The sequence below is a fragment of the Erithacus rubecula genome, assembly GCF_903797595.1.
Source record: "Erithacus rubecula genome assembly, chromosome: 3".
Classification (NCBI taxonomy): Eukaryota; Metazoa; Chordata; class Aves; order Passeriformes; family Muscicapidae; genus Erithacus; species Erithacus rubecula.
In genome coordinates this window covers 78,090,057-78,115,919 of record NC_136689.1, presented here as the reverse complement: position 1 = coordinate 78,115,919, position 25,863 = coordinate 78,090,057, and the positions used below count along the sequence as shown (strand labels likewise).

The window sequence follows — 25,863 nt, the reverse complement described above, 5'->3', positions numbered from 1 at the left end:
TCATCTGTGTAAAAGCTTTGCACTTGCTAGTGTTGGCAGTGCAGGTCACAGGTCTCTGTGTCCTCATTGCCTTCCTCCCCTGCTGCCTCTCTGCTCTCCAGCTATCTTCCCCTCTTCATCACTCTCCTCACCCCAAAGGCTGCACCCCTCACTTGCTATTTGTCTTACCTGTCTGGAGGCTGCAGTGGGGAAAACTCCCAAAAACACTTCCTGAACCTGTGGAAAACAGAGCACAGTGGAGGAGGAGGCACACCTGGCTTGCTTTCAGCCATCTGCCTCCTTGAGCTGCTGCTGCCAAGGGGCATTTGATTTCTGTTGGACTTCAGCACAAATAGAGTGGTATGATCTATGTTTTGTTGTGGATTTTTTCCCCCAAGAGATCCATAACTATGAAATCCCCCAACAGTGGCTGCACTTCAGGTTGCTCCTGGTCACTCAAGCAGTGCAGTTTACCTCCTGAAACAGAGCAAGCAAACCCTTGGCAGCATTCCTGACAACTGGAGCTCTGAGGGAAGGAAAGGTGCTGCTGCAGGAAGATGCTCCTCAGAGGGAAAAGGGACATTAATTCCTAGAGCAGAGGGAGGTGTTCTAGCTGCCTTCAGTGCCAGGCTGTAGTGTGGCACACTAGTGGGAAGAATGTTGTGGATTGGTGTAAGTGGAGCAGGGGCTGTGTCTGCCATCACAGCCATTCCTTCTCTCATCTCACCACAATGCTCCCAGGAAGCTCCCAGCCCCATGGCTGATTTAGTGCTGCAGTAACTGCACTAACAGGGATTTAACAACAGTGGCAGTGGAAGGTGAAATTCCAACTGCCTCCCAACATTCTCTAAAATTATATTGTGCTGTCAGCTCTGGTGAGGAAGAGCTTCAGCATGGGGGTTCCCAGTAGCCTTCCTCCTGGAAGGCACCACCTTCCCCATCACCCAGTCCCAGTATTAAAAAAGAAGCCTGGAAAATTAGAAGGCTCAACTGATCTCATTCTAGAGAAAAGGAATTTTCTTCTGTTTGAATAATTCCTACGTGCAGCTAAATACAGGATTTATGGAAAAATTTTGGGAACCCTGGACCGTTTTGGCCTTGGCTGTGGAGCTGCTGATCACTGGGAAGTATAAATGATATCAGCCAAATCCATGCTGAGACTGAGATGTGCTAAATATCCTAAATAAGGATATCCCAGACTTGGTAAACTGGATGCTCCAAATCAGTTCCCCACCTATATAAACACCTATATCATTAAGTTATTTTAATTATACATGGTGTTACACTTAACCATACCTATAAAACTACCTACAGGTAATAACACAGGCAGACATAAACATAATTCATATATAAAGTAATAATGAGATACATATGTAAGACACACGTGTAATTTTAATTTTTTAACATACATTATTGACACATATACATATAAAAAGCCTCTTAACTCCTGGTGATAATGTGGAGCACTTATATATGTTAATGATGACCATCTCTCAAAAAGCCAGTATTAAAATAATTGTTCTGTAAGAGGAACAAATAATTTGGGGTATATTATGGAGGCTACAAAGGGAAAACAGACCAGCTGCCTTTTCACTGAACACCATGGAGCACTTCCATGGGAAGAGGCAGGGGCCTATGTGAAAACTGTACTTCATTGGATAATTAAAGTTATTATGCACATTAATTTTGCCTAGTCAGGTTTAAATTTTCCACTTCTCTTGGCACATTTGAATTTACAATGGTTGCAGCATGCTTTTACATCTATAAAACTGTGCACAGGTTTGTGGATAATTAGTGGGCCAAATGCTTCTGTTTCAGTAGTCTCTCAGGGAAACAGGAGAGATTGTGAAAATGGGTTCAGGTGGTTCATTTTCCCCTCCTCTTTGCAGCAGCTTCCCACATGAATGGCAGTGTGCTGCTTTCCTCCCAAACACAGAAAATGAACAGAAACCCTCCAGAGGCAGATGTGCACAAGCTGGGTGCCATCCTGGGTGCACTCAGCACTGGAGTGCAGTGAGCTCCTGTAAGTGTGGATCAGGAGGGGCTGGAACACCTCTGCTCCGTGTGTGTGCGCGTGCCAATGGGGTTTGTACTCTTGGTGCCACAGTAAATGAAATAGCTCAGAGTGGTGCTAACCACCAGAGGTGCTTCCTGAGTGTCTCTGCTCAGCTTTCTGCTGACAAAGGCGATAAAATATTTACTTTCACACTACATGCAGCAGCAGGGAGTTAAGGTTTCCTTGTGTTTGCTGCCACTATACTGAAGGCAGCTTTTTGCAGAAGCCAGTAGTGTGGGGGTGCTCTGCATTTTTGTGTGAGACTGTTAATGGGACACAAATCAATAAGTAAATGGGGAATTTAAGTAATGGCCCCTCTAAAAGTTCTGTTCCAAACCAAGGTGAAGTGGTGTTTCAAAAGAAATACAAACATAGTTGTACTGGAAGCAGACGTGCTGCATTATCAGCTTGGCTGCTTTCCCAGGGAAGTGTAGTGGAATAGTCACGCAGCACTTACCCAACTTCTGTGCAAGGGAAATGTGGTCTTTGACTGCCTGGTATCCTTTTCAAAAAGCTGCAGTTGCAGCCTCCTGAAGTGTATTCATATGAGTGAAATAAAACATTTTTTTGGTGAGCAATAGAAACAAACACACCAGCCATATTAAACTAAACTTTGTTTTGGTCTCAAAAATTTGCTTAGCGAACAGAAATTACACTAACATGTTCATAGAACACACTTTGTGGGTATTTTACATGATCAATTTCTCACTTGTGGCTTTTGAAAAATGTGGGGTTTATTTTTCTATGATTAACTGCATTATGCTTTTTTTTTTATGTTCACAGGCACAATGAGCAGTGTTTGCCTGTGGTTTCCCAGGTCTTCTGCAAGAGCTTTTTTAGGCTTCTGAAGGGTTTCCAGCCCTCATGAGAACCTGCACCTGCTCTTTGCTAGGAGAAAGTGTTGGGTTCCACAGGCTGAGCCACAAGAACCAGGCTCTGCTGTGTGTTGGTGGCCATCTCGGTCATGGTGACTGATGGACACTTCTGGGTGCACACTCAAACTGCATCCTCCACGTTCTAGGGTAATCCCTTGCCCAGCAATTTGCCCACCTATGAGCCTTAAATACTGTCAATTATCCCAGGATTTGCATGAACAACTAGGATACTGTGCTCAGAGAAAGCCAAGGAAAAGGTGCTGTATGTCAGCTGTCCAAAGGAGAGATAGCCAACTACCATGGTGAGGTCTGGTCTGTATTGAAAAACAACACCAAAAAACCTCCCCAGCTGAGCTGTTTTAACTGAAAAGTTAAGCTGAACTAACATGCACAGCCTCTCTTGGGTTGGTTTCAATCGGGCTGATATTCATTTGACCAACCAGAACCAGTTTGTGGCTACAGAGATATAAATCATTCATCCTGAAACCAGTTTCCATGCAGAGGGCTGTGGCAGCTGAAGCGTGCTGTTTCCAGCAGAGAGGGCTGCCCTGCCACACCTGTGACCCGGGGAAGTCTCTGACCTGGGCTCTGTGCCCACCCCTGCTGCTTTCCTTGCAGCTCCTGTTTTCCAAGCAGGTTCCTGTTGCCCTCTTACTCATGGTTTTCCTCACCCACAGCACTCAATGGCATCTCCTGGAGCTGCTCAGTGCCTTGTGCTCACCTTCAGCTAATTACCAGTGTCACTTTAATTAACATGGCTCACAGCTGCCAGGGATCCTTCCCTTCACACCATCCCAGCAGCACACTGCAGCTTTGCTCTGTCATTTGGATTTGGGGAAATCTAAACCCCCACATGCAGCACTGGGTAAGAGCTGCATTGTCACCATCCTCCACAGAGAACTGCTCTCTTTCCACCAAGTGAAACAGTGGCTTAATCTTTAATTCAGCACTGTCTTTTGAGGATCACAGCCCCTGCTCAGGAACAAAGTGAGCCTGACAACAGTCAGAGGCAGAAGATGAAATATTAATCCACGCTTTCATGACATCCAGGCTGGATTACAGTAATTCCCTGTCTGCAGGTCTCCCAAGGCCACCTCCTAAAAAACACAGTTTGTACAGAAGCCAGCCATGGGATTTAACCTCTGCAGACAAATAGCTCACCTCCCAGACTCTAAACCTGGGGCTTGTCTGGAGACCTGTGCTCCTTCTTTGGCTCCAGGTATGCTCTCTAATTAACAGGTGCAGATCACATTCATAACTGTAGCTATTTTTAATCACTAGAAAAAAATCCAGCTTCAGGATGTGTCAAATTAAACAAAAAGCACAAAAGCTATAAATATAGTAGGAAGATTCTACAAATATGATAGACTATGGCTCTGGGTCTTTCTCTCCAAAGCCCATCCATCATCCCAGGACACAGGACAAATGTTATATGGGTCACTTCTTTTAGGGCATTGTATTTCCTCAGGGCAAGAATTAGTTAAATTGGAAAAGCAACAAAATGAGGCCATTGTGAAGAGCTGAGGACACCAGTCAGCTCAGATCTGACCAAAGGGAAGAGCATGTGAGGTTGAATGAGAGAAAGAAATCCACCACCACAAAGGGTTATAGCTGAAGAAAAATCTGAGGGAAGAAAACAGGTTAAAGCCAAGCTCACCATCTGGGTATTTCCATAAGCATCAAAGATGCAGCTGTTCCTGTGTTGGATCAAGTGCAAAGCTTGTTCCAGTCAGACTTGCTTATCTCCTGTGTGCCTCAGTTTACCCCTCAGTTGAAGAGAAATATTTTCCTCAATCCCAAGTTAATTCATAAAGTTAGGTCTTGATTATCAGGTAATGAGAGAAAAGGATGGATGGGAAAATCCACAGAAACAAAACCACATAATGAAAATTATGGCAGTCAAGCAAACAGAGAACATGTCATGCCTTGGCTTTGGAAAATTACACCAAGTTTTTGAGAGATGGCAGAGGCAGTTCTTGGGACAGCAGGGACCAGAGTGGAGCCTGTGGCAATCCCAGTGGCAGCCTTCAGATGTCAGGTGCTGGTGAGGCTGAACACATCCAGGATCATCTGCTGCTCATGGCTGGAGAGGCTGAGCACACCCAGCTTCTGAAGACAAAGGCAAGAGCTTTACACATTGCCTATAGTACAGATTAAAGAAATCACAAAACACATTTGAAAAGTACTTCCCTCTGAGTAACAGGAAGCTTACAGTGCCCTTGGTCTGTTTTTCTCACAAAGTTCATTGGGTAAATGAGTATTTGTCTAATAGCAAAAAGTGCATAGAAAGCTTAGCCTAAAATGGTAAGAAAGCTTAAAAGGCTAAGAAAGTTTTTCATCATATACTGCCATCATGCCTTTCTTTGCTGGAGAGTTTCATCTTTTGAAGATTCCAGTGGGCTATTTAAGAGATTTATGAAGTTATGAAAGCAAAAGTCAGGTCTGTGCAGTTTAAATGCCATTAAATCCCTGTGTTGCCATTTCCCATTAGCTGGGTTCTTCTGAAAGCCTTGTGCCAGCTGAGGAGACACACCTGAGAATGACACTTAGGGGGAATTTAAATGAGCCCAGGACAGGGAAAAAGAGTAGTGAGAGGTGGCAGCAGCAACCCAGCATCAGCAAGTCAAGATCTAATTTAACAGTGATCATCCCCTACCCAGTTATTTAATGTATGGACATGAATCTTCCTATAGAATTGTGGGTTTACACTCACCCAAAACACTCTTTGGACTCCTAGACCCATGGAAGAGTGAAGAAATCCTCGTGGCCTAAAAGTCTCTCCCTCAAGCCAGAGAAGGGTACACTGCTCACATTTTCAGGGTAGTGTTGAGAAAACCATAGTGGTGGGAAGGAGTTGAAGTGGGAGTTCTCGGAGTACCATGCTACACCCAGACCTCTGCAGAAAGGCCTGCACCTGCAGAAAAGTCTACACCTGTGAAATACTTTGGGAGCCACTCATACCTTTCCTAGGACTCCTTGCGAAATGTTTCTGCTAATTTCAATTTTATCCACATCCTTCCTTTGAGGAATTATCTACTGAGTCAGGCAGTGAATGCTGGGATGCTGGCAGGGCATGTAGCTGTTTAAGGGCTTTTTCACATCTGTTTTCACAGGCAAACCCTATTAAATTGTAACAATAAACCACATGGATTTTACTGGTAAGCAATCAATTTCCATGAAAGATAACAAAAGCTTTCACTGAAATGGGCTAGAAATCCAAATCCCTTAAAATCTGAGTCCATATTATAAACACCACGCTCTAGACACTGCAGTAAACACTGTTCACTGTGTGCTCAGAGTGTGTTTTCTTAGGTTAAGCATCACCAGCAGATGCAGCCACTTGTGGTGTGGTAACCCCACACACTTTTTACCTGCTGCAAACTCCAAACATATCCAGTGGTCCAGGACAAAACAGTGTTTTCCCCTCTCTTCCATCAGGTGCTCGCCAGCACAGGCAGCTCCCACAGCCTCTCCTGGTGGCTGGATTACCAGTCACCAGAGATGCCACTGCTGGGACTCTCTGAGGTGCCTGGCCCCCCAGGTCATGCAAGCAGTGTCCTGAAAACTGGCCCTGGCAGTGGCCAAACTCCCACACCAATAACACTTGGGTCTAAACCTCAAAAACCCTCAGCAAGGAAGGGTACAGAGACCATGCTCTGGTCTTCCATGCTGGCCTCTGGCTAAGACCGAAGGCTGCTCACTGCATCATCCTGACTGGGAACACTGACTGGGACAGAACACCAGGAGACTCACCTCTAATAAAAAAGGATCTTGAGAACACTTAAAAATACCTTCTAATACTTGGTAACACCTTTTAGGCTTTGTTGATGCTTTGAGGCATCAATTTCCAAGGTGCATTTCTAAAAAAGCTGTATAGCACTTTCCTCTCCAAATATCAAGGTTAGAACAGGTCAACTGCTGTAGCCTCACACCATTGTTTTTCATTTATATCTTCCCCAAACTCTGTTCATCAGCTAAACCATCCCTCAGCGAATCTACAGAATCTACTGATGCTCAGCATCCACTGGCAGTTTTAGGGAGTGAAAAGATTCAGCTGGAGTTCTCTCCCCTGGATGCTCTCCCATCTACTGCATTTTGTCACCTCCCCACACCTGAGTAAGCTCCCACCTGGAAGCAGCCTAGCCCACCACAAAACAGAGCCAGTGGCTGTACCAGAGTTAATCTGTGGCTTTGCAGGGCACAGGCAGGAGCCAGGCCATGAGGTGTCACAACAGCCTGTCCTTGAGAGTGGCAGTGCTGGGCAGTCAGATGCCAGCAGATGACACAGTCCTATGTGTTAGACACCTCTGCCTCTCAGTGAGGAATCCAGGCACACAGGGATTGAAGGTTTTGCTTTGAGAAGCATTTCTGTTAAGTTTGTAGAATAAAAACAAGTTCACCTCTCCTTTTACACTTGAAGAGGTTCCACTGAGCAGCTGATGAAAGGCAAAAAGTCTTCAGCTCTGTGGTTATTAATGCCAGCAAATAAGGCTAAAAAAAAATTATACAGGGCTCATATTCATTCCTTATGGTTTGTATTACCTATTAGAACTATAATAGCATCAAAGTGATGTTCTCCATTTACATTGGCTCCAGCATTTTACCTTGAGTACAAATGCTAAGCTATCAAAATGCAGTGCTCAAAATGAATATGAAGGTGCCATCTTCACTCAGCCACCTCTCACAGTACTAGTACCAGGTCACTAAGCTATTTAGAATTGTTTCTCAGGGTAATTGGTACAGCTCTTCTTCCTCAAGTACTGTCCTTTAATCTTTCCACTCTATAATCTCAGCCACAGAAATATTTGTATTTTCAGAACCTAAAGTACAATAAATCAAGAGTGAAGCTCCTGCTGGATTCTGTCTATTGAAAGCATTTCAATAGCACCTGCAGGCTGAGTTGACATCCTGCCAATTGTTTTGCAATCTTGCTTGATTATAGGCAAAACAACAAATAAGTAAAAGAGAAACTGCAGAGCAGTAACCCTGGGTTTGGTTTTGTAAATCAACAAAGGATATAGTTTTTTAAATATACATTTATATAGAATGTTTATATCATTCCTCCAAAAGGGGCTGTGGTTGGGCTTATGCTTTTCTGCTGAAACAGACTATATATGTGTTTACTAGTAAATGAAAAACTAGAGTCTTTTCCCCTTAGTTATTAAAATCAGGTATACTGAATTACAAAACATGTATATGTTTAGATGGATATGCACACCTGTGTGTTACAAGAGTGATTCCCCCCCCCTTTCTATCTCATAAACTAATTTACTCTAAAGCATTTTGTTCAACTGTTTTCAAAATAAATCATATTATCACTCATGTAATCTTTTTTCCTAACCTTGCTGTTCCAGCAAGGAGCACTGAACACACAGGTGCTCCTTCTTCCAAGGAGCTCTGTTGAATTACAGTCCCCTATTTTTAAAATCATGGGACCCACAAAACAATGGTCTAGGATCACATTTTGCATGGCAAGTATTTTGTGCCCTGAGGCCAGAGCTTTATAACACACTTGTGAGTCAGGAGAAAAGCCTAGAAATTGATGCTTAAAAAAAATAGCTTAGCAGTGACTAAGCTGCAGAACTGAAGATGGGACACAGCCCTGTACCTCTGCAGAACTCCATAAACACAGCTCACACAATGGAAAGGATCTGCCCACAAGTCTTCTCCACCACTTTTCAGGATGGAAGAAGTGTTTGAAAAGAAGGATGTTTGGAGGTGTCTACCTCATGTAAAATACCTAGTTTGACTCTCTAGTCCTACAAAATAAATCTGAACTTATCTTAATTCCTTGGAGAGTATCACTGAAGTTAACAGGACTATAAACACAAAGCAGAAATCCTCTAAAAGATTGGTGGCTTGCATGGGATGGGAAAATAACCTGTCTTGAAGAACTTACACTTGTAGGAATCCTAAATCTCCCAGGGGAGATCTGCTTAGATGACATTGGTAACATTTTCCATACTTTTTAATGTATAGAGTCTGCCTTTTAAAATTCTGTCTTTTATCATGCACCCACTAACAGAGTTGCTCCTATTGTCAAGGACCAGCCATCAGAAGCGACACACAGGCAGCCAGGAACAAAACCAGGTGCACAAACAAACTAAGCATGTGCATCTAGGGGAGAGGAATATTGTGGGTCATGATAAACAGTTGGATCAAGCTCTATACTTTCTATAAATATTTACTTTGCCAGTGGTGAACCAGCCATCAGCATGCCAAGCACAGTTATAATGCTGTGAAGTTTCCAGTGTGGATGCTGTAGGAGCTCTTTGGGGCCACAAAAAGCAGTCTGAGTGTTTAACCAAGACCCTCATAACAAGCTCAGATGACAGGCTTATTTAAGGCTTCAGCCTTTCATTCCAAATCCCTCCAGCTGTCACAACTGTCACATCAGCAGCAGGCTAATGTTTATTATGTTCTGGGTAATAAATCAGGCCCTAAAAGAATTCTTGCTATTCATTATCTCTTGTCCAGAGGGAAGGAATTAGGTAAGGAATTAGCTTCTGATGTGGGTCTTTTTTATTAGCAACTCAGATGCAACACTAGCTACCTGCAAAAAAGGATGTTAAATACTTTCAGCCAAACTCTGTGTTCCAAAGAATCTGATCTCCCATTGCTTATCATCTCTTGGATGAATAAAATCTTACATTCTATTTTTTGAAACTGACTATTTTCTCATTGTAGGGACATATACACACACACACACATGAACACTAATTAGGTCTCAGTTCAACTAGAGTATCTTAGTTCTCCATCCTATATGCACATACATGCTGCCTTTTGCAGTGAAGACAGATAATGCATATTTCTTTATGCTTAACCTTTTAGGCTAGAAGAACCAGAATTTATTAAAATGTATTTGCATTTGCAGATTTCCTTCATCTAAAGGCCTCTTCCATGCAAAAAGATTCAAGAACACGTAGATTTATGAATCAAAGAATTGTCCTCTCAGTATGTAATTAGGCAGGGAAAATTGAGGTCACTGAGCAGCATAAGAAATGGCCAGTGTGCAGTTCTGAAACAATATGACAGCTCTGCTTCTTTTCTCTTATCATCTTCTAACAACAGCTTTATAGAGCACAACTGAATCCACTTCTGTGCTGATCCATTTACTGTTCTACTTTTAATATTTAAGGCTTTACATCTCTAATCACAGCTCCTCTTCACTGCTGATTTAAATACACCAGAAAGTAAAATGAAGTGTGCAACACTCCACTGGCACGTGCTCCAGTCTGCTGGTCTTCAAGAGACAAAACCAGAAGACCCTTATCTTTATCAGAGCTATAATTTGAAAAATTAAATGCAACTTAAGATGAGGTGCACACTTCATCTTAGAAATAAGGCTTAGAAACAAGGTGGGTTTTTTTGTGGTTTTTTTTTTTTTTTTTAATACCAAGCAGTTTTCAGTCATATACATTAGGTTCACAAGTAAGCATAAAACAAGGAAAAAGGTGATGGCTCTTTTCCTTGAGACCCAAACACTGGCACACTTGGCGCAATTTTACTCCAAAAGGCACTGAACACTTGGTTTCTGTCACATGTGAAACATGACAAGATATTTGTCATTTCAGCCACTATCAGCATATAGAAATAAGTGGATAGCTTTTGCTTTTCATTTTAACTAAATCCACTCTTCTCTATTTCAGAAGCTGCTTCTGGTTTGAGAGAGAAGACAAGTGGGTTCCACTGTGACCCTGAGATTAACTCAGTTGGCCAGAGCACAGTGCTAATCACAGCAGGGTTGCGGGTCCAATCCCCATATGGACCATTCACTCAAGAGCTGGACTCACTGGATCCTTGTGAGTCATTTCCAACTCAGAGCATGCTGTGATCTGGAAACTGTAATTTCACTGCTGTGCTCCCCACTTCACTCGCTCCTCTGTGTAACAAAGTGATGTTACTATCCATCTTAACATGGTATCAGATACCCATTGACACCTGAGACAGCCACCACACATGGCTCTTAACAACTCATTTTACACTCCTTCATAACCTGCCACTTGCTTCTCTGCCAGAAAGGAGAATAAAAACTATCATGCTGAACCAGCTTTAGTCAGGACAATGTGAGACTACACTGAAGGTAACATGACATGTTCCCTCACTAATGCAAGCTGCAATGTCATTAGCAGCTAACCAATTTTCATAATCCTTAAAATCACTGTGGATTACTAATGCTTTTCTTTTTCTAAAGCTAAAAGTGACCTATAGAATAGCAGACACTCACATTTTCAAAAATACCTCCAATGTAAACTGGACATCAGAGAATATGTTACAGGGTTTCTTCCAAGGTCACTTGCAAGATCCATGCTTGCCATAGCTTTAGTACCCTTCATTTCAGTTTTGTCATTGACAGCATTCTGTGTTTTGCAAAAAATCATCAGCAACCATGCATGCCTGTCAGCTCCAAATAGTAACAAATTACATTCTCAGAAAGAGGTATCATACTCTTTTTCTCACCTCTGATCAGCATTGCAAAGGAAAGGAAAACAGTCATTGCAATAGAAATTACTTCTTTGTTCACAGAGTGCTTTGTCAAATACAATGCACTCCACCTCTCCTCTCAGGCCTCATATCTGAAAATGCTAGTGCTTCCATTTTATGATTCAAGAAATAGTATACTGAGCTGCAATCTTTTCTCTGATGGAGGAAGAAGAAAATCAATAAACACACATTCTGGAAGGAGACCCAAAAACATAGGGACAAGCAAAATATGAACCTCCACCTTCCTGAGAAACAACCTTTACTAATTTTATATAATACAGTCATGCACAGCACTTACCAAAGGTTACAGCTACAATGCAGATTTACTTCACCCAAGAAAAGAAATCCCAAGATTTACTGTTGCAGACTTGACTCAGTTTCTTCTTGAGCCACCCCCTCACTATTATCTGCATCCCTCTGTATCCTTATAGAGCAGATAACATTAGCTGTAACAGTTAGATTTAAATGTCTTTATCTTGTGGGAGGTTTGTGTGCAAAGAACTTAAAACAGATTTGTCTTCTTAATTCTTTACATCATTGCAGCCTCTGACCAGCAACATATCCCACTGTTGTAAAAGTAACTGTACCCATACTGACATTCCCACATTTTCTAAAATGCAATTATGTCTATTAATCCAGCATCTTAAGGCATTAGCCTAGACTTAAATCTCATTTTAAACTTAATACACCCAAATCCGAAGGGGACACAAGTGGCTTATAAAGCCCATGCCCCCCCTCCCCCATGAAGATGGTGAGTGTTCAGAATAAAGTTATTCCAAAGGGATAAAAACATATGTCTGTTCATTCCCTTCACTTTCGTATGGAAAACTGCTGTGAGTATTTTCATTAGATAGCCAGGAGCATACAATGATCACACTACTGTGGAAAAAAATGCAAAACTTCTATTTCAAGGCATTTAGTGACAAAAGGGTAGATCATATAGCTGACATAAAGTAAATAATTTCTAATTACTACTAACATCTGCAATACTGCTGATTACAATGCCATGGAATTTGGTGTAACAGTGGACAGCCCATCAACAGCATGCCTGACATCATGTACATGTATTTTCCCAAAGTTTTAATGAAAGAAGATATCTTTTGAATAATGTAGCATGAAAAGGAGGCTGAGAGAGCATCCTATTTCTCATTATAACTACCTGAAAGGGGGTTGTAGCAAGGCAGGGTTGGTCTCTTCTCCGAGGTAACAAGTGACAACATAAGAGGAGATGGCCTCAAGCTGTGTCAGGAGAGCTTTAAATCGGGTATGAGGAAAACTTTCTTCACCAAGATAGATGTCAAGCTTTAGAACAGGCTGCCCAGGGAAGCAGTTAAGTCATCACTCCTGGAAGTATTTAAAAAATGCATGGATATGGATTTTAGGGACATGGTTTAGTGGTGGACTTGGCAGTGCTGGGTTAATGCTTGAACTCCATGACTTTAAGGGTCTTCTCCAACCTAAACAATTCTATGATCATGTGAGTGCAGAGTCTAAGGATGTAACACTGCAACAGTCCCATGGCAGCAGGTGACACTTGTGCACTGTATCACACACATTTGCTGTATTATATACACATTACACATATACTGAATATGGGATGCCCGAAGTATTAGAAAGGTCCCAGAAACACTGTGGCAATTTTTGCACATTCTTCAGCAAATCACTTAGGTTGCAGCATGCATTGTGTGATGTTAACTGCAGCTTTATGAAAAGTTTGCCACCTCTTCTGTTTACAATACTTGCTTTTTCTGAAAGACTAGAACTTGCAAAGCAATGGAAAATGTTCCATTTAATTTCCTTTACCGTCCTGGTTTGTTACCAGGGTTAGATTCTCTGACTTCACAGGGGCTGAGCGAGCATCTCCAATTTCATAGTGGAAAACAGCACTCCCATTCTAGCTGGCAGCATCTACTTTTTATTTCACATGAGACTGGACTATTCAAAACAGCTCATCCACTGTGTCATAAAACTTCACAATAAATTTCACTATCTATAAAATGTTGATTAGTCATGCAGCAGTCTGTAATAAAATCCCATAAATCCCACAAAGCTGCACCCTGCTGATTTACATTGCACTTACAGAGGAAAAGGAGCCCAATATACAACTTCATGCTTTATTGTTGCATTATTGCCACATTGACAATTACAGAAAATTTCTTTTGCAGTCATTTCAAGGTAACATCTGAACATCTTCGAGGCTTATATGCTATTGCAACATATTTTAAGAGTATCAATAACCATCAGTAAGAAATCCAGTTCACCAGTTATGACTATTTTGGACAAGATAATGCTTTGGTAAGGACATCTGTGTATAAACATGGATACGTCCCAGCAATATATAATATGCTTTCATACAGAGACATTTTCTAATCATGTATGAATTTCTGCACTCTAAAATCCACTAAAGCTACCTTAAGAGCCATACTTCATTGAACAAACTTACATATCTATTTAAGCAATCAAAGACAAAAATCAGGTATTCTCTATATATGGTGTATATATTGCATTAATAGCCAGGAGCAGTAGTTTGCAATTTGAAAGCATCTGTGCTCCTAAATTTTACTGTCAGAATGGAGATGGAGTGTGGCTTTCAAAACCATTTCTGCCTATTACAAGACGTGGAGCAGAGGTACCCAGCCCCACCTCACTGTGTGCCTCCACACTGAGGTTTAGTTTTCCATTGCAGTCAGTGAAGCCAAGAGTGATCCAGCTCATCCTGAAAGACCCTTCCCTTTGGTCAATGAAGCCATGCCTAAACTTCCAGTTCTCCCTCAGGCCAGCAGGTACCAGAAGTGACTGTGATGATCTGCTCCATTGCTGACACAGCACAGGGACAGCTACAGCTGCACCACCAACCTCCTCCTGTCCTGAGTCTGCAAACATTCCTGGCAGCAAATCATCTCCTGCAGAGATCCCAAGAGGCTCAACACTGCCACCCTTATGAATGAGTTGCCCAGGTGTGAACCACTTGTACACTCATAAGCAGCTGCAAACAAGGCCTCCCTGCACTGACATCAGAAACAGAAAGCAGCTTTGAAAAGTTACACATATTCTAATACAGAATAATTCTTACAAACAACACTCGTTCCTTAAGGCAAGTATGGTTTCTAATCAAATCAAAAATAAGGACTGCATATATAGATTGTACATCCTTCCTTAGGTTTAGAATAAATGTCCATGCATGTAATTTGCAAAACATCATTTCCATTTCAAGCCTGTGAAGAGATGGAAATGTCAGGTCCCCTGAACCCACATGAAGTGAGTTATTCCACTTGTGAAATGGGACATATTTCCCATTATTTTGTTGCTGTTGTTTTAAATCAGCTACTCATGAAATAATCATTAAATCTGCAGAATTTTTAAAAAATTAATAATTTAAAAAATTTCTTCACTGTTTTTTAACGATAAATGAACTGGTAAAGCCCCAAGTGACCCTAAAATTTCACTGATTTGCCAGGTGAATGGCTGCAGCATTAGCTCCCACTTTTTGGACATCATTAGAAACTTTAGAAACCTGGAGGGTACCAAAGGCTATATGGTATTTCTAGTCAGTTAAAAATAGAAGGACACTTTAAAATAAGTAGAATGCATACAATTTTTTTCCTGGTTTTTACAGATGTGAAAAGAAAAGTAAAATGATAGAGCTAAGTGAACTGGGAAATCAAATGATTTAATTATGTGATAAAAATAAAACAATTGCTCTATTTGGAAATAACTTTCTTTTTTACTCCCTCATATCACTACTGTCCTTCAGAATAAGAAGACTAGGAAAAAATATGATGTGCAAAAGAGATTGGATCATAAACAAATGTAATAATGGTATCTTCTAATTTCAAAAGGTGACCTCAAATTCTAAATTAAAGTGAACAGATTTTTTCACCAACTTATTTTATGTTCAATTTGGAGGGTCATGAACTCCTTCAGCTTGTTATTGGAATGAGAAATCCCTCAAAAATAAAGTCCCCAGTGAGATCCATGAGATTGCAAATGACTTGCCTATAGCAGCAGTGTTCTTGTATTCTGATTTCTCACTCCTCTTCATACCCAAAAACCACCAGAGAGAAAAATCTCAGCAAGATTGTGCAAGAGCAAAGGGGTGTAAAGAAGATTCAGCTGGATCTCTGCCCACTCAAGAATGTATGGGGGCCCTTTCATCATCTCCCTGGTTGAATCCAGAGGGCACTGGGGTGTAACACTGTAGGATACTGAAGGCTGCAAGGGTTCTACATAATCAAGACAACTGCTGACTTCTGTCTCAACACACCCAAAAAACTCCCTCCAGACAGTGAAGGTGCCAGTACAAAATGAATGTTCTTCCTTACTGGCTTATAAAAACTACATCAACTATCTGCTATTTTGAGTCCACAACTAAAATTACAAAGCTCATTAATCATATTATTCGTTCTAAAGCTTTTATTCTGGCAATAAGAAAACCTTATAAAAAAGCACCCCTGATCAGCAAATACTCAATACCAAATTTTCCATCTGGGATAAAAACTGAACAATGTCTTCATTCTTATTAACCCTTGAGAATTAAAGTAAAAGAAACAGCATATTATTTTAGATGTCAATTTTACAGATTTGACAGGGTGAATGCTAAAGGGTTTTTGTCTTCTCTTGAAAACTTATTCTCAGAGAGCAGCTCAGCAGACATCCTGAGAGGAGCTCATTTGCGAGGCTGGTGGATCTGCTGCTTGACGTGCTGTGGGTGAGGAAGCTTCTCCACAGAAGGATGTGGCTTCTGATGCGCCACCTGAGCCGCAGCTGGAGGGAAGTCCTTATCACCCTGTTTGAAGAACACAGAAGGAAAAGTTTAAGGAATCTTCAAAGTGTACTTTCCAGTTGAAAATCAGATGGAGAACAGTATTGCAGTTACCCCTGTACACATTCTATATTTTTATTCTTTTAGGCAACTTCAAAATTTTTCTTATGCAAGCTTCACTTCTTCCAGTTACACACAGTATCCCATAATAAAGTACCTCAAGGCACATATGGCAGCTGACACACACTATCTTCAAGCATGTATCCTTACAGGCAGGAGCTCCTCATCACAGATGAAGCTACAGCAGCTGTTTAATATGCAGCTGCTTCCAAAGGAAATGAATGCAGTAATATCTAGCTTAGATATAAAAAGATGATCCAATAAACTTTAAGTGCTAAAATTCAAAGAAAAACGGTGGAAATAATTTTAATGAATAATTTCAATTTCACACAAACCCAGAAAGAATGCTCAAAGGGCTTCCTACATGAATAGAGAAAACACAAAGCCTCTTCTCACAAAAGAGAAAGGGGATGAAAGAGATTAATTTTGCTCTGATTGGTGGTAATTCTGAAAAGCTTACAGTAATTTTGCTACAACTGAGAGAAATTTACTGATAATCTTACCCTAGCAATGACACCGGAGATGAACACTGCTGGCTTCGGTGGGCTGAAAAAAATAAGAGGGATTATTTTCACCAGTTATTTAGAAGGTAAAAATGAAAAGGAGATCACATACACAATGCAAAAAAAAGATGGCATTTTTGGAAACTGATTAATGCTTCAAACAGACAAGATAAATTCCCTCTTCAAATGAGTACTGTCTTAGTAGTACTTACTGCAGCCAAAACCAGACATGTAGGTTTTGGCTGCTATTACTTCACACTGATTGTGACAGCAGTAAGAGGCCAGTCCAACAATACTGCTTCTTAAAGCTGAGTCTTTGTTTGCATTGGTTTCTTAATCCTCAAATTTTATACATAAACTGCCAGCAGTACTTTAGGCTTAGTGTATTTGTATTGCACAATGAAAACTGCATCTGGACTAAAGTCACTGCTGTGTTAGAGAATAAAATAAATTTCTGTCGATCGAATGAATGAGGATTCTGAGTCTCAGAAAGAGCAACACTCTGTACTTTAAATCACAGATTTTCCATCAGGTAGTCTACTCTACGATAAGAAAAAGAAATGTATCTGCAATCAAACAAATATTAAAAAGCATAAATCAAAGCATTTCCTGGTTTCTCATCTGCAGACTCTCCATCCACACCAACAGGAGTGGACTCTCCACAGCCGGAGATCTCTGAAGCCTGGTCAGCACGAGCCATCCATTTTCCCTGGGCACTGATCTCCTGAAGTGACCACCTCTACTTGGGGGCCACACACAGCCACGTCCAACTGCCTGCCCTGCTGGCATTGCCAGTGTCTGAATTACAGCAATCTCAGTGCCTCTGTGGCAAGTAAAACCACACATCTGCATGGAGTCGGCAGAAGGGTTGAGACCTGCAGCTCCAGAAAATCTCCAAGGAGAGGTAATTCTCCTGCAAGAAAACCATGTAACCTGAGGCACTGCAAAGGGAAGCAGAGTGGGGAGGTGAAGGGGCCCTCCCCCTGCAAATATCTGTAACTGAGGACACAGAGCAGGTGGTTCATTAACCTGGGCCACAGGAAGGGCTCCACCCTGAGAGGTTACAGCTCGTGAGGCTGGAACACCACAAAGCACACACAAATCAAATGCATTATTAGAGGAATGATAGTGATTACTATGATGCTCTTTACAACTACACAGCTTGTAAAAATTTATTAGCATGATGTTGTGTAAAGTTAAGATAACAAGCAGCACAGTATTACACTTGATATAATGAAGTCATAAATATTGCCTGAGCCCTGTTGAAGGTATTGCTACTCAGTCTCTGAGCAGCCTGGTTACTTAACAAGGCTCAGCATCCCTCCTAGAATTTTTTGAAGTGAGAAAGAGAAAGACAAGATTGGAAAAAAAAGGAGAAAGGAAGAGAGTTCTGCTCTAAAATACTTCCATGGAAGAATAACAGTGATAGTTCCTGCAATGAGAAATAACATTTTGATACCTGTATTAGACCTTTTCAGTTCAATTTGCTGTCAGTACAAACTAACAGCAAGCAAAGATCAATAGCAAAACACTTCCATCTCATTCTAATTGTACTCAGCCAATTAGTAGGTTACAGTCTGCATGAGACTGGATGCTGAGTAACAAACTCAAAGAAATAACTCTGACTGAGAAAATACAGATGTACTGCAGTGGCTCAGGGTACGTTTCACACACTTATGCCATGACATTATAAAGGAAATGAACAGTAAATGGAAAAAAAAAAAGAGTATGGCAATTTATTCTTCAACTATACATGGAATCCGGCTTTAGTCACACTCAGAGAAACTGTTTTTTGCTTGACATTATATTATTAACAATACTGGATAGTGAAAAAGTCAAATCAAATGGATTTTTAGAATATTCTTAACATGACCTTTCAATGTTCATTATGCTTGGATGATGCATGAAATTCAAATCAACATTTCCCCAACAGAGCCTGTATTTGCTGAATGTGCCACGAGCTGTTCACCAGCTATCACACTGTATTACCTGCTGTGTGGTTCATAACTCTTGTTTTAAAAACAAGTGCAATGCTCCATGGCTTTGGCCAAAAATTACAACCAGAAGGAATCTCTTGCATAATGTCATTCCAAACACATCTTTTACCACTGCAAATTGCAAAAATCTTCTCAGAAACCCTGGTCTTCTGTTGAAATGTCATGCTATTAATATTCAAAGGACCTGAACTTGCAAGTGTTAAGTCTCATGTTAAATACATGATAGAGCTGGATAGAGTTAGAATTTTTGGCAGATGTCCGTACTTATTTTGATTTAATGGTATGTTCTTTTTGTCTCAGGAATAAGGCTGAAGATCCTCTAAAGATCACTGCCATTTTCAGGTAAGCTAAAATCCAGTCTGAGGTTTATGCTTCAGGTAGAACTTCAGAAACAGCTAGCACATATTTATAAGGAAAACCAAAGTCAGCAGTACCATTTTCCTAGTAAAAACTGCATTTTTCAGACACAAAGCATTTATGTTGAATGCTCTCAGGACAGAACATACTCAGCTTGTTTGGATGCAATGGGCTCTGTGACTGCCTAGTTACACTCCCTTGGAAACAGGACACTGATTAGGGCTCTCCCACAGGTGTGTGGTAGGCACCAAAACACCTCACTTGGGGTTCATGTGGCACATTCTAGGATAATGCTGACACACAGGGAACAACTTAACTGGAAATCAGAGTTGCAAAAGGTATCTACTCCCAGATGCAGCTGGACAGTTTTCTCCGTGACTTTCCCCCTGGTTTGTCATCTCCATGGGTTTCTGATTGGACTCTTCCTGCTTCATACCAGATTTCCAGCTTTTAAATAGAAGAACTAACAGGAATGCTGACATAGTTTGCAGCTCAAGTGCCTCTACCCTCCATCCACAAAGACCTTGCAGAAATCCTGGCATTTGTTTTCTGGCTGCCCCAAGTTTCCATAATCAGCTGCAGGTGCACACGGTAATGAGGCTTCACCTCTAACTCCTTACAAAGGCAGAATGCTTTACTCCCATGGATGAAACACCAACCCAGTAGGAAGCTCATTCCCATGTATTAATTATCCTGTAGCAGGGAAGCAGACAGAAAGCTGGCCAGAAATGAGAATGATTGAGTGGGACGGTATTTATGTCCTATGTCAAGACACTGGCTTTCCTTACATTTTTACCAGATTACATTGTTTCAGAAGAAATCTTTTAAGAATTAATGTTATTCATTATCTTTGATGATCTATAGAACCAGAACCAGGCCAGAGCATAAATAATCACACATCTATACTAATGAAGAATTCAACAGATCAGAGAAAGGCCTGGATAATCAGTGAGTGATTCATGCTTTAATTTCATTCCTAATGAGAAAAATCTTTCCACAGATGAACTTTGTCATAATAAATTCAATCTCTACTGCCAGACTCCCAAACTGTGGGCTTTTGTGCACCCAGATTAGCTGCCAGGACCATAACTCTGTAATTGCACTCTGAGACATCTACTGGGATTGCAGTGTTGCAACATCACTCATTATCTTTCCCAAGAACCTCCTGAAAATAGAAACAAAAATGGAGAACAGGCACAGGCTATCATTGCTACATCTGTAAAACACTTTTAAGTGCTTTAAATTCTATTGGTGTTTTATGCAAAGCACAACCTACATTTCCAGTATTTTGTAAGCTGTGATGGTTGTTCTGAGGATATACTTAATCTGATGAAAATCGGTTTGACAGATGTTGTTTTGAAGATGCAGCATTCCTTAGTCTAGGCATCAGTAAACAAGAAAACAAAAAAAAATATTTTTTGAGAAAAACTGATTTCGTTTATGCATATATGTGCTTTGCAGCTATTTAATGCACACATTTATTTAAAGTTAATTAATAGCCACAGCTGATACTATGTAAGGAACACAGTCTTGTGTTTGCCAAAACTAGTTAGTGTTTGTGTCAATACTTTCAGAGCAAATCCTTATTTTTTTATAACATATGGAGAAAAAGAACACATCTGTTAAGATTAAGCATTCAGAGAACTTACCCTGATTTTACATGTGCAATGCTGCACCTGTTTAACATCAGATTCTCTACTGGATTCATTTATCCTGACTGTTCAAATAGAATAAAGATTTCTATTATTTCATAATACTTAGCTTAAATAAGATTTTTATCTGACATGGAAGGTAAATCACAAAGAAGATGAAATAACTTGAAAAGATCATTAACTAGATGAAACAAGGCATTAATAATACCAAATCTTATGCCTTCAACTTAGAGGAATTGATAGAACTGAAGTATGACAGAAATACTGTAAAGACAAACACAGTAACACAGGAGTTACTATGAGATCTCCTAGAGGCCACAGAACATACACAGGGCAGATGAGTATTTATTATGTGCAGAGACTGTGCATGTGTGCACACAGAGATGACACAAATTCACAGCTGATTCAGAGTGGTCCCAAATGCAGAACAAAGCATTGCCATGGGGGGATGAACACCTGCAGCCACTATGGTGTTTGGAGCACCAAATTGCCTGCTGCATCCCCTACCTGATGGGATGGATTGGATCTAATGCTGGCTTCCAGCAGCAATTTGAACAGCAAATCCAGTCTGAAGGAAAGACTGTGAGCACTGCTCCAGTCCTCCATTCCAGTTGAAAAAAACCAGGAAACATCCCCATACATAAGCATTGTTGCTGTCCACACGAACATAGAAGCTCATAAAATGGGAAAAGGGTCTCACTGTAACCAGACACCCATTTACACTGGTGATCAGAAAAATCAAAATAACATACCAAGACAAAGAGGGAACTAGAAAATGCAATAGTAAAAATAGTACCCCACAGTATACCTCAATTAAAATATGCTATTTGGGTCAGGAACACCATAAGTGAAAAACTAGAGCAAAAAAATATAGATGGAAAAAATAGCTGAGAGAGCACAAAGAACCCACATAAGGAGAGAGCTAAGAACTATTAGCACACAATATACTAAGGAGTAGGTAATATTGCTCTCATTTACCTTCTTTACAGTTTAAGTAGAAAGTGATACTTGCAGAAGACTACATGTAAAATTATTACTAGCAAATACCTTTAAAATAGAATTAAATTTAGAACCTCCTGAAAATAAGGCATTAATCTCAAAATTTCTACTACGCCAACATTCAGAATAGGTTAGCCTACTTAAAAAAGGACAAAACTAATAGATGCAAGACTTGTTAGACTGGATGATTTTTTTTGTCAAAATATGTTAAGATGAAAGTTAAATCATTAAAACTGTGTTAAACTAATCTTCTAGTTGGAATGATTCTTATTTATGATTAAAGAATGGGAATTATTCATATTAATCTTTTCATGTTTGCAGGAATTAATGGTTTGTCTTATCACTGGTAATTACCTTCTGCACTTTTAAGCACGCCTGGCAAACAGATATATGGAATCTATAAATACGTGTTTTTCAAAGACTTTGGAACCACTGATTACATCATCATTTTTAACTATCCAAGAATAACACTGGAGTTTGTGACTTGGTGTTTCCTTGTTTTAATCAAACCATCCAGTGGCATGTACTGTGACTCACAGATGGCCTATAGCTGTGGAAAGCAAAGGAGCAATTTCTGGGACAGCCATGGATAAAGCAAAGGAAAAATTCCTGCAAACCAAAGAGATTACAGCACAGAACCTGGAGCTGCACCCCGCTGTCTGACCCTTCAGGAAAGGCAGCACACAGACACCATACCCTTGCCTCTCTAGCACCCAAAACAGCAGGGATTTGAAAAGTGAGCAGAACCTTCCACTGATCAGCTTGCCCTTTATTTTCCTGCTCATTTCCAAATAAACACCACTCAGTTTCCTCACAATTAGCTTAGGCAGGCAAAATGAAAACCATGTATGAAATACTACGATCTGCAGTTACCCACTGATCCCCCAACTGCTCCCTAATGAGAACAAGTTTTGTGGTTTGTTTTCCTGGCATGATACTCACTCCATGAACAGAAGGTTCCCCAAGTATTCTGAGCAGAATTTCCTTTTCAGACAACAAGTCTTCATACTTTAATCCTGCCATTCTATTTCTGCAATTGAAAGTATCATGCCCAGTTGTTCATATCATCCTGTTTAATCTTCAAGGCTCTTTGAGAATTTATATTTTCTGGTTATTAAACATGGATGCTAACTAGTTTTAGTTTGCATCTAATGCTTCTCTAAAGACGCCCAGATATGTCATTACAGGGGTGCTTATTTGAATTTACAGAGTTGCCTTTGATTTTGGCATTGTCTGCAAAAACAAATTCCAAGATGATTAAAACCACACTGAGATGATTAAAATCACAATTCTCAGCAACAGAATAAAACTAACAAGCACCCTGCTCATCAGCTTACTTGAAATAATTTCCCATTGGTTATAATACATTTAGGTTATTAGTTTTCTGGAAAGAAAAATAATAATTAGTCTGACTGACTACCAGAGGGAAATGTTTTTGCTGATTGCATGGGGACGTACAGTATCTGATATTCTATGATAATTTATTGTGTTGAGGTCATTTATCTGCCAGAGCTTTCAGATCTAAGGATCATCCACAGGATGGCACTGTTGAACCTCAGAGTCTGCTGTAGATGAAATAGGGAACAACCTCAAAAACATGCAGGTGCTGCAGCAAATACTAAAACAAGTAAAAAGCACTACTTCCCCTTGATGAAAAATCTTGACGAAACACAGTATATACACAAATAAATGCAAAATTCTTATGCATACCTCACAGACATTACTTTGGGATACAATTTTCTTGTCTGTGTGTCTTAGGCTGTGCCCTGATACACCCCCAGAGAACACAAAGCATTATCAGAAAATTCTAATTACTATTTGTTTTGCTATTCACATACAAGCAAATCGGGTGTCCTGATCTTTTAATGAGGTGGTAAATGACTGGCCATTACATTTAATAGCAACTGATTGACATTCATTATTCTTATATTCACTATTAAGGCACTGCAGCATATGGCCTGATTAATCTCACCAGCCTCTCATTCATCTTTGGTTTTAGCTTGTGTATAACCCACAAAAGGAAATCATTTAAGAAAGAGATCCACCATCTCTTATCTATATTGTTGTACATGATATTGCTATCAGAGAATAAATTTCTCTTTCATGCTGCCTTCTGATCATAAAATGAAGATTTAAGTATTTCACCTTTTCCATAGACTCAGAGGATTTAGAAATAGTCTGCAATTCTCCAGCTGCTGGTTGATTTATAAAGGTTCCACCCTGTTAGTGCACTCTCTCCATTAGCTGCTAGTGAACACCAATGACCAACTTTTCACTTACAGCAACTGCAGCATTAGCCCAATTACTAATCTGTAACTACTTCACTGTGGAAAAAAGAGAGGTATGAAGACTGACATAAAGTAAGTAGTGCTTAAATGGCAATGCAATGCAAAGGAAACTCTAAAATAAGGAACGAAATATGGTAGACTTGAAGCATTTGCAAAATTATGAACGACAGTGGCTCAAAAGGGAAAGAAGACCAAAACTTCCATGTGTTTATCAGGTGCTGAAATGCATCCCTATCTATGCATGTTCCCATGACAGTAATGCACTTCCATGCTGAAATATCATGACCATAGGCCTGCACTGCATCTCACAGAGACACAGGAGCTAGGTGTGGGACTGTTGTAATTCCTCCATCTCTCAGCAGATGAAGGATGGAATGCAACTGGAAGAACAGCTTGATGCTGTGCTAGGAATACAGGATGTCAGTGCAATGAGAAAAACAAGAAGGTAGAAGCTGAGAAGGTGAAAATCTTACCATTTCTGCCCAAGTGAAGCTGTGTTTGTCTCAGAGTGACACAGCAGCTGCCCAAAAATCCTCAACCTTTCCTGTTAAGAGTTCATAACCTGAATCTTGCTTTCCAATGTTTCACAGTATTAATCATTAGATGTGCACCTTTCACTCTCCTACTGCTTTGAGCAATTGCAGTATCATTTTTTATTATCCCCAAAACCACTCTAGACATGAAGTCAAAATACGCAGGCATCTGTACATGCATAAATACTACAACACCTTCCACAGCCATGCAACTGTTGTGAGGAGCATTCTCAACCCAATTTTACACTGTGCATTCTGAAAGGTTTCCATTCTACAGTCACACCCTACTGTTATGTGAAGCCTTCCAAAGCAAATGTCTCTGCCCACAGCACAAGGGACCATTGTACTTGACCATTTCAATGGGTCCCTCCTGGGGAAGCTCTGAACATGATGAGGGATGTTTCTGGAAGGTCATGAAGATACTCTGGTAGTATCAGATCCCAGAAGACTGCATAAACTGACTGTTCTTGGCCAAAAACTTGCTTTAGGTTCAAACTCTGTTGAAGTTATCGACACAGTTTTCCCTATTCTCCAGTGGCAAGTGGAGCCATAAATCATGTCATCCAGACACAAAAAATATTCTTTAAGTATGCAATTATATATTCAGAGCTCACATAGGAGCAACAGAAGATGGAATTAAGAAATGTTTTTAACTTAACAGCTTACTTTTAATAGCAAGAAACCCCCTAGTCCCTAATACACTTAGCCCAGATAGGATTTTACTGCGACACAAGACAAGGAACAAAGTTGTCTCAAAGGGATTCAGGCATGGATGCATCCTTGTTTAAATGAACTTGGTGAAATATAATTTCTCCACAGAGAAGCTGACCTCCATTGACCTGAGAGGAAGCAACCCCTTGATTCCTCTACTACCACTACTACACCTGTGCTGAGAGGTGGCAGCTGGAAAGGCAGCGTCATTTTCCATCTAGGAACATCCAGTCACCTGAACACTATCAGAACAGGCTGTTTCTTCTATATTAATATTAAGGGTTTAATCTGGAAGGTCAGTATCAGATATTACTACAATCATCTCCAAAACTTCTGCTGTCAGTGGGACAGGGACTTGGTGCCATGAAAATACACAGAAAATAACCTTGAGGAAATCAATAGCAATGGGATTCAAAGCATTGTAATCTGAAGGATGTCAAGAGGAGTTCTTAGACACTAAGCTTTCACTCTGTGTGAAATAAATGTCTAGCTTTGTAAAGTGATAATAGAAGCCATGACAATTCAAATGGGTAACAGATCAATGTGC

At 40.4% G+C, this 25,863-nt stretch overlaps 1 protein-coding gene across 1 annotated transcript in view; it reads right to left on the bottom strand.

Moving 5' to 3' along the window:
* Positions 1-13,494: 13,494 nt before the first annotated feature.
* DAP (death associated protein) overlaps positions 13,495-25,863 on the bottom strand; it is a 50,494-nt gene continuing 38,125 nt past the window's right edge. Inside the window, exons 3-4 of the mRNA XM_079301186.1 lie at positions 16,780-16,822; positions 13,495-16,180 (exon numbers count right to left, since the gene is read on the bottom strand). Of these exons, the coding sequence (XP_079157312.1) occupies positions 16,061-16,180; positions 16,780-16,822 (163 nt within the window). The 3' untranslated portion in view covers positions 13,495-16,060. The remainder of the gene's footprint in view (positions 16,181-16,779; positions 16,823-25,863) is intronic.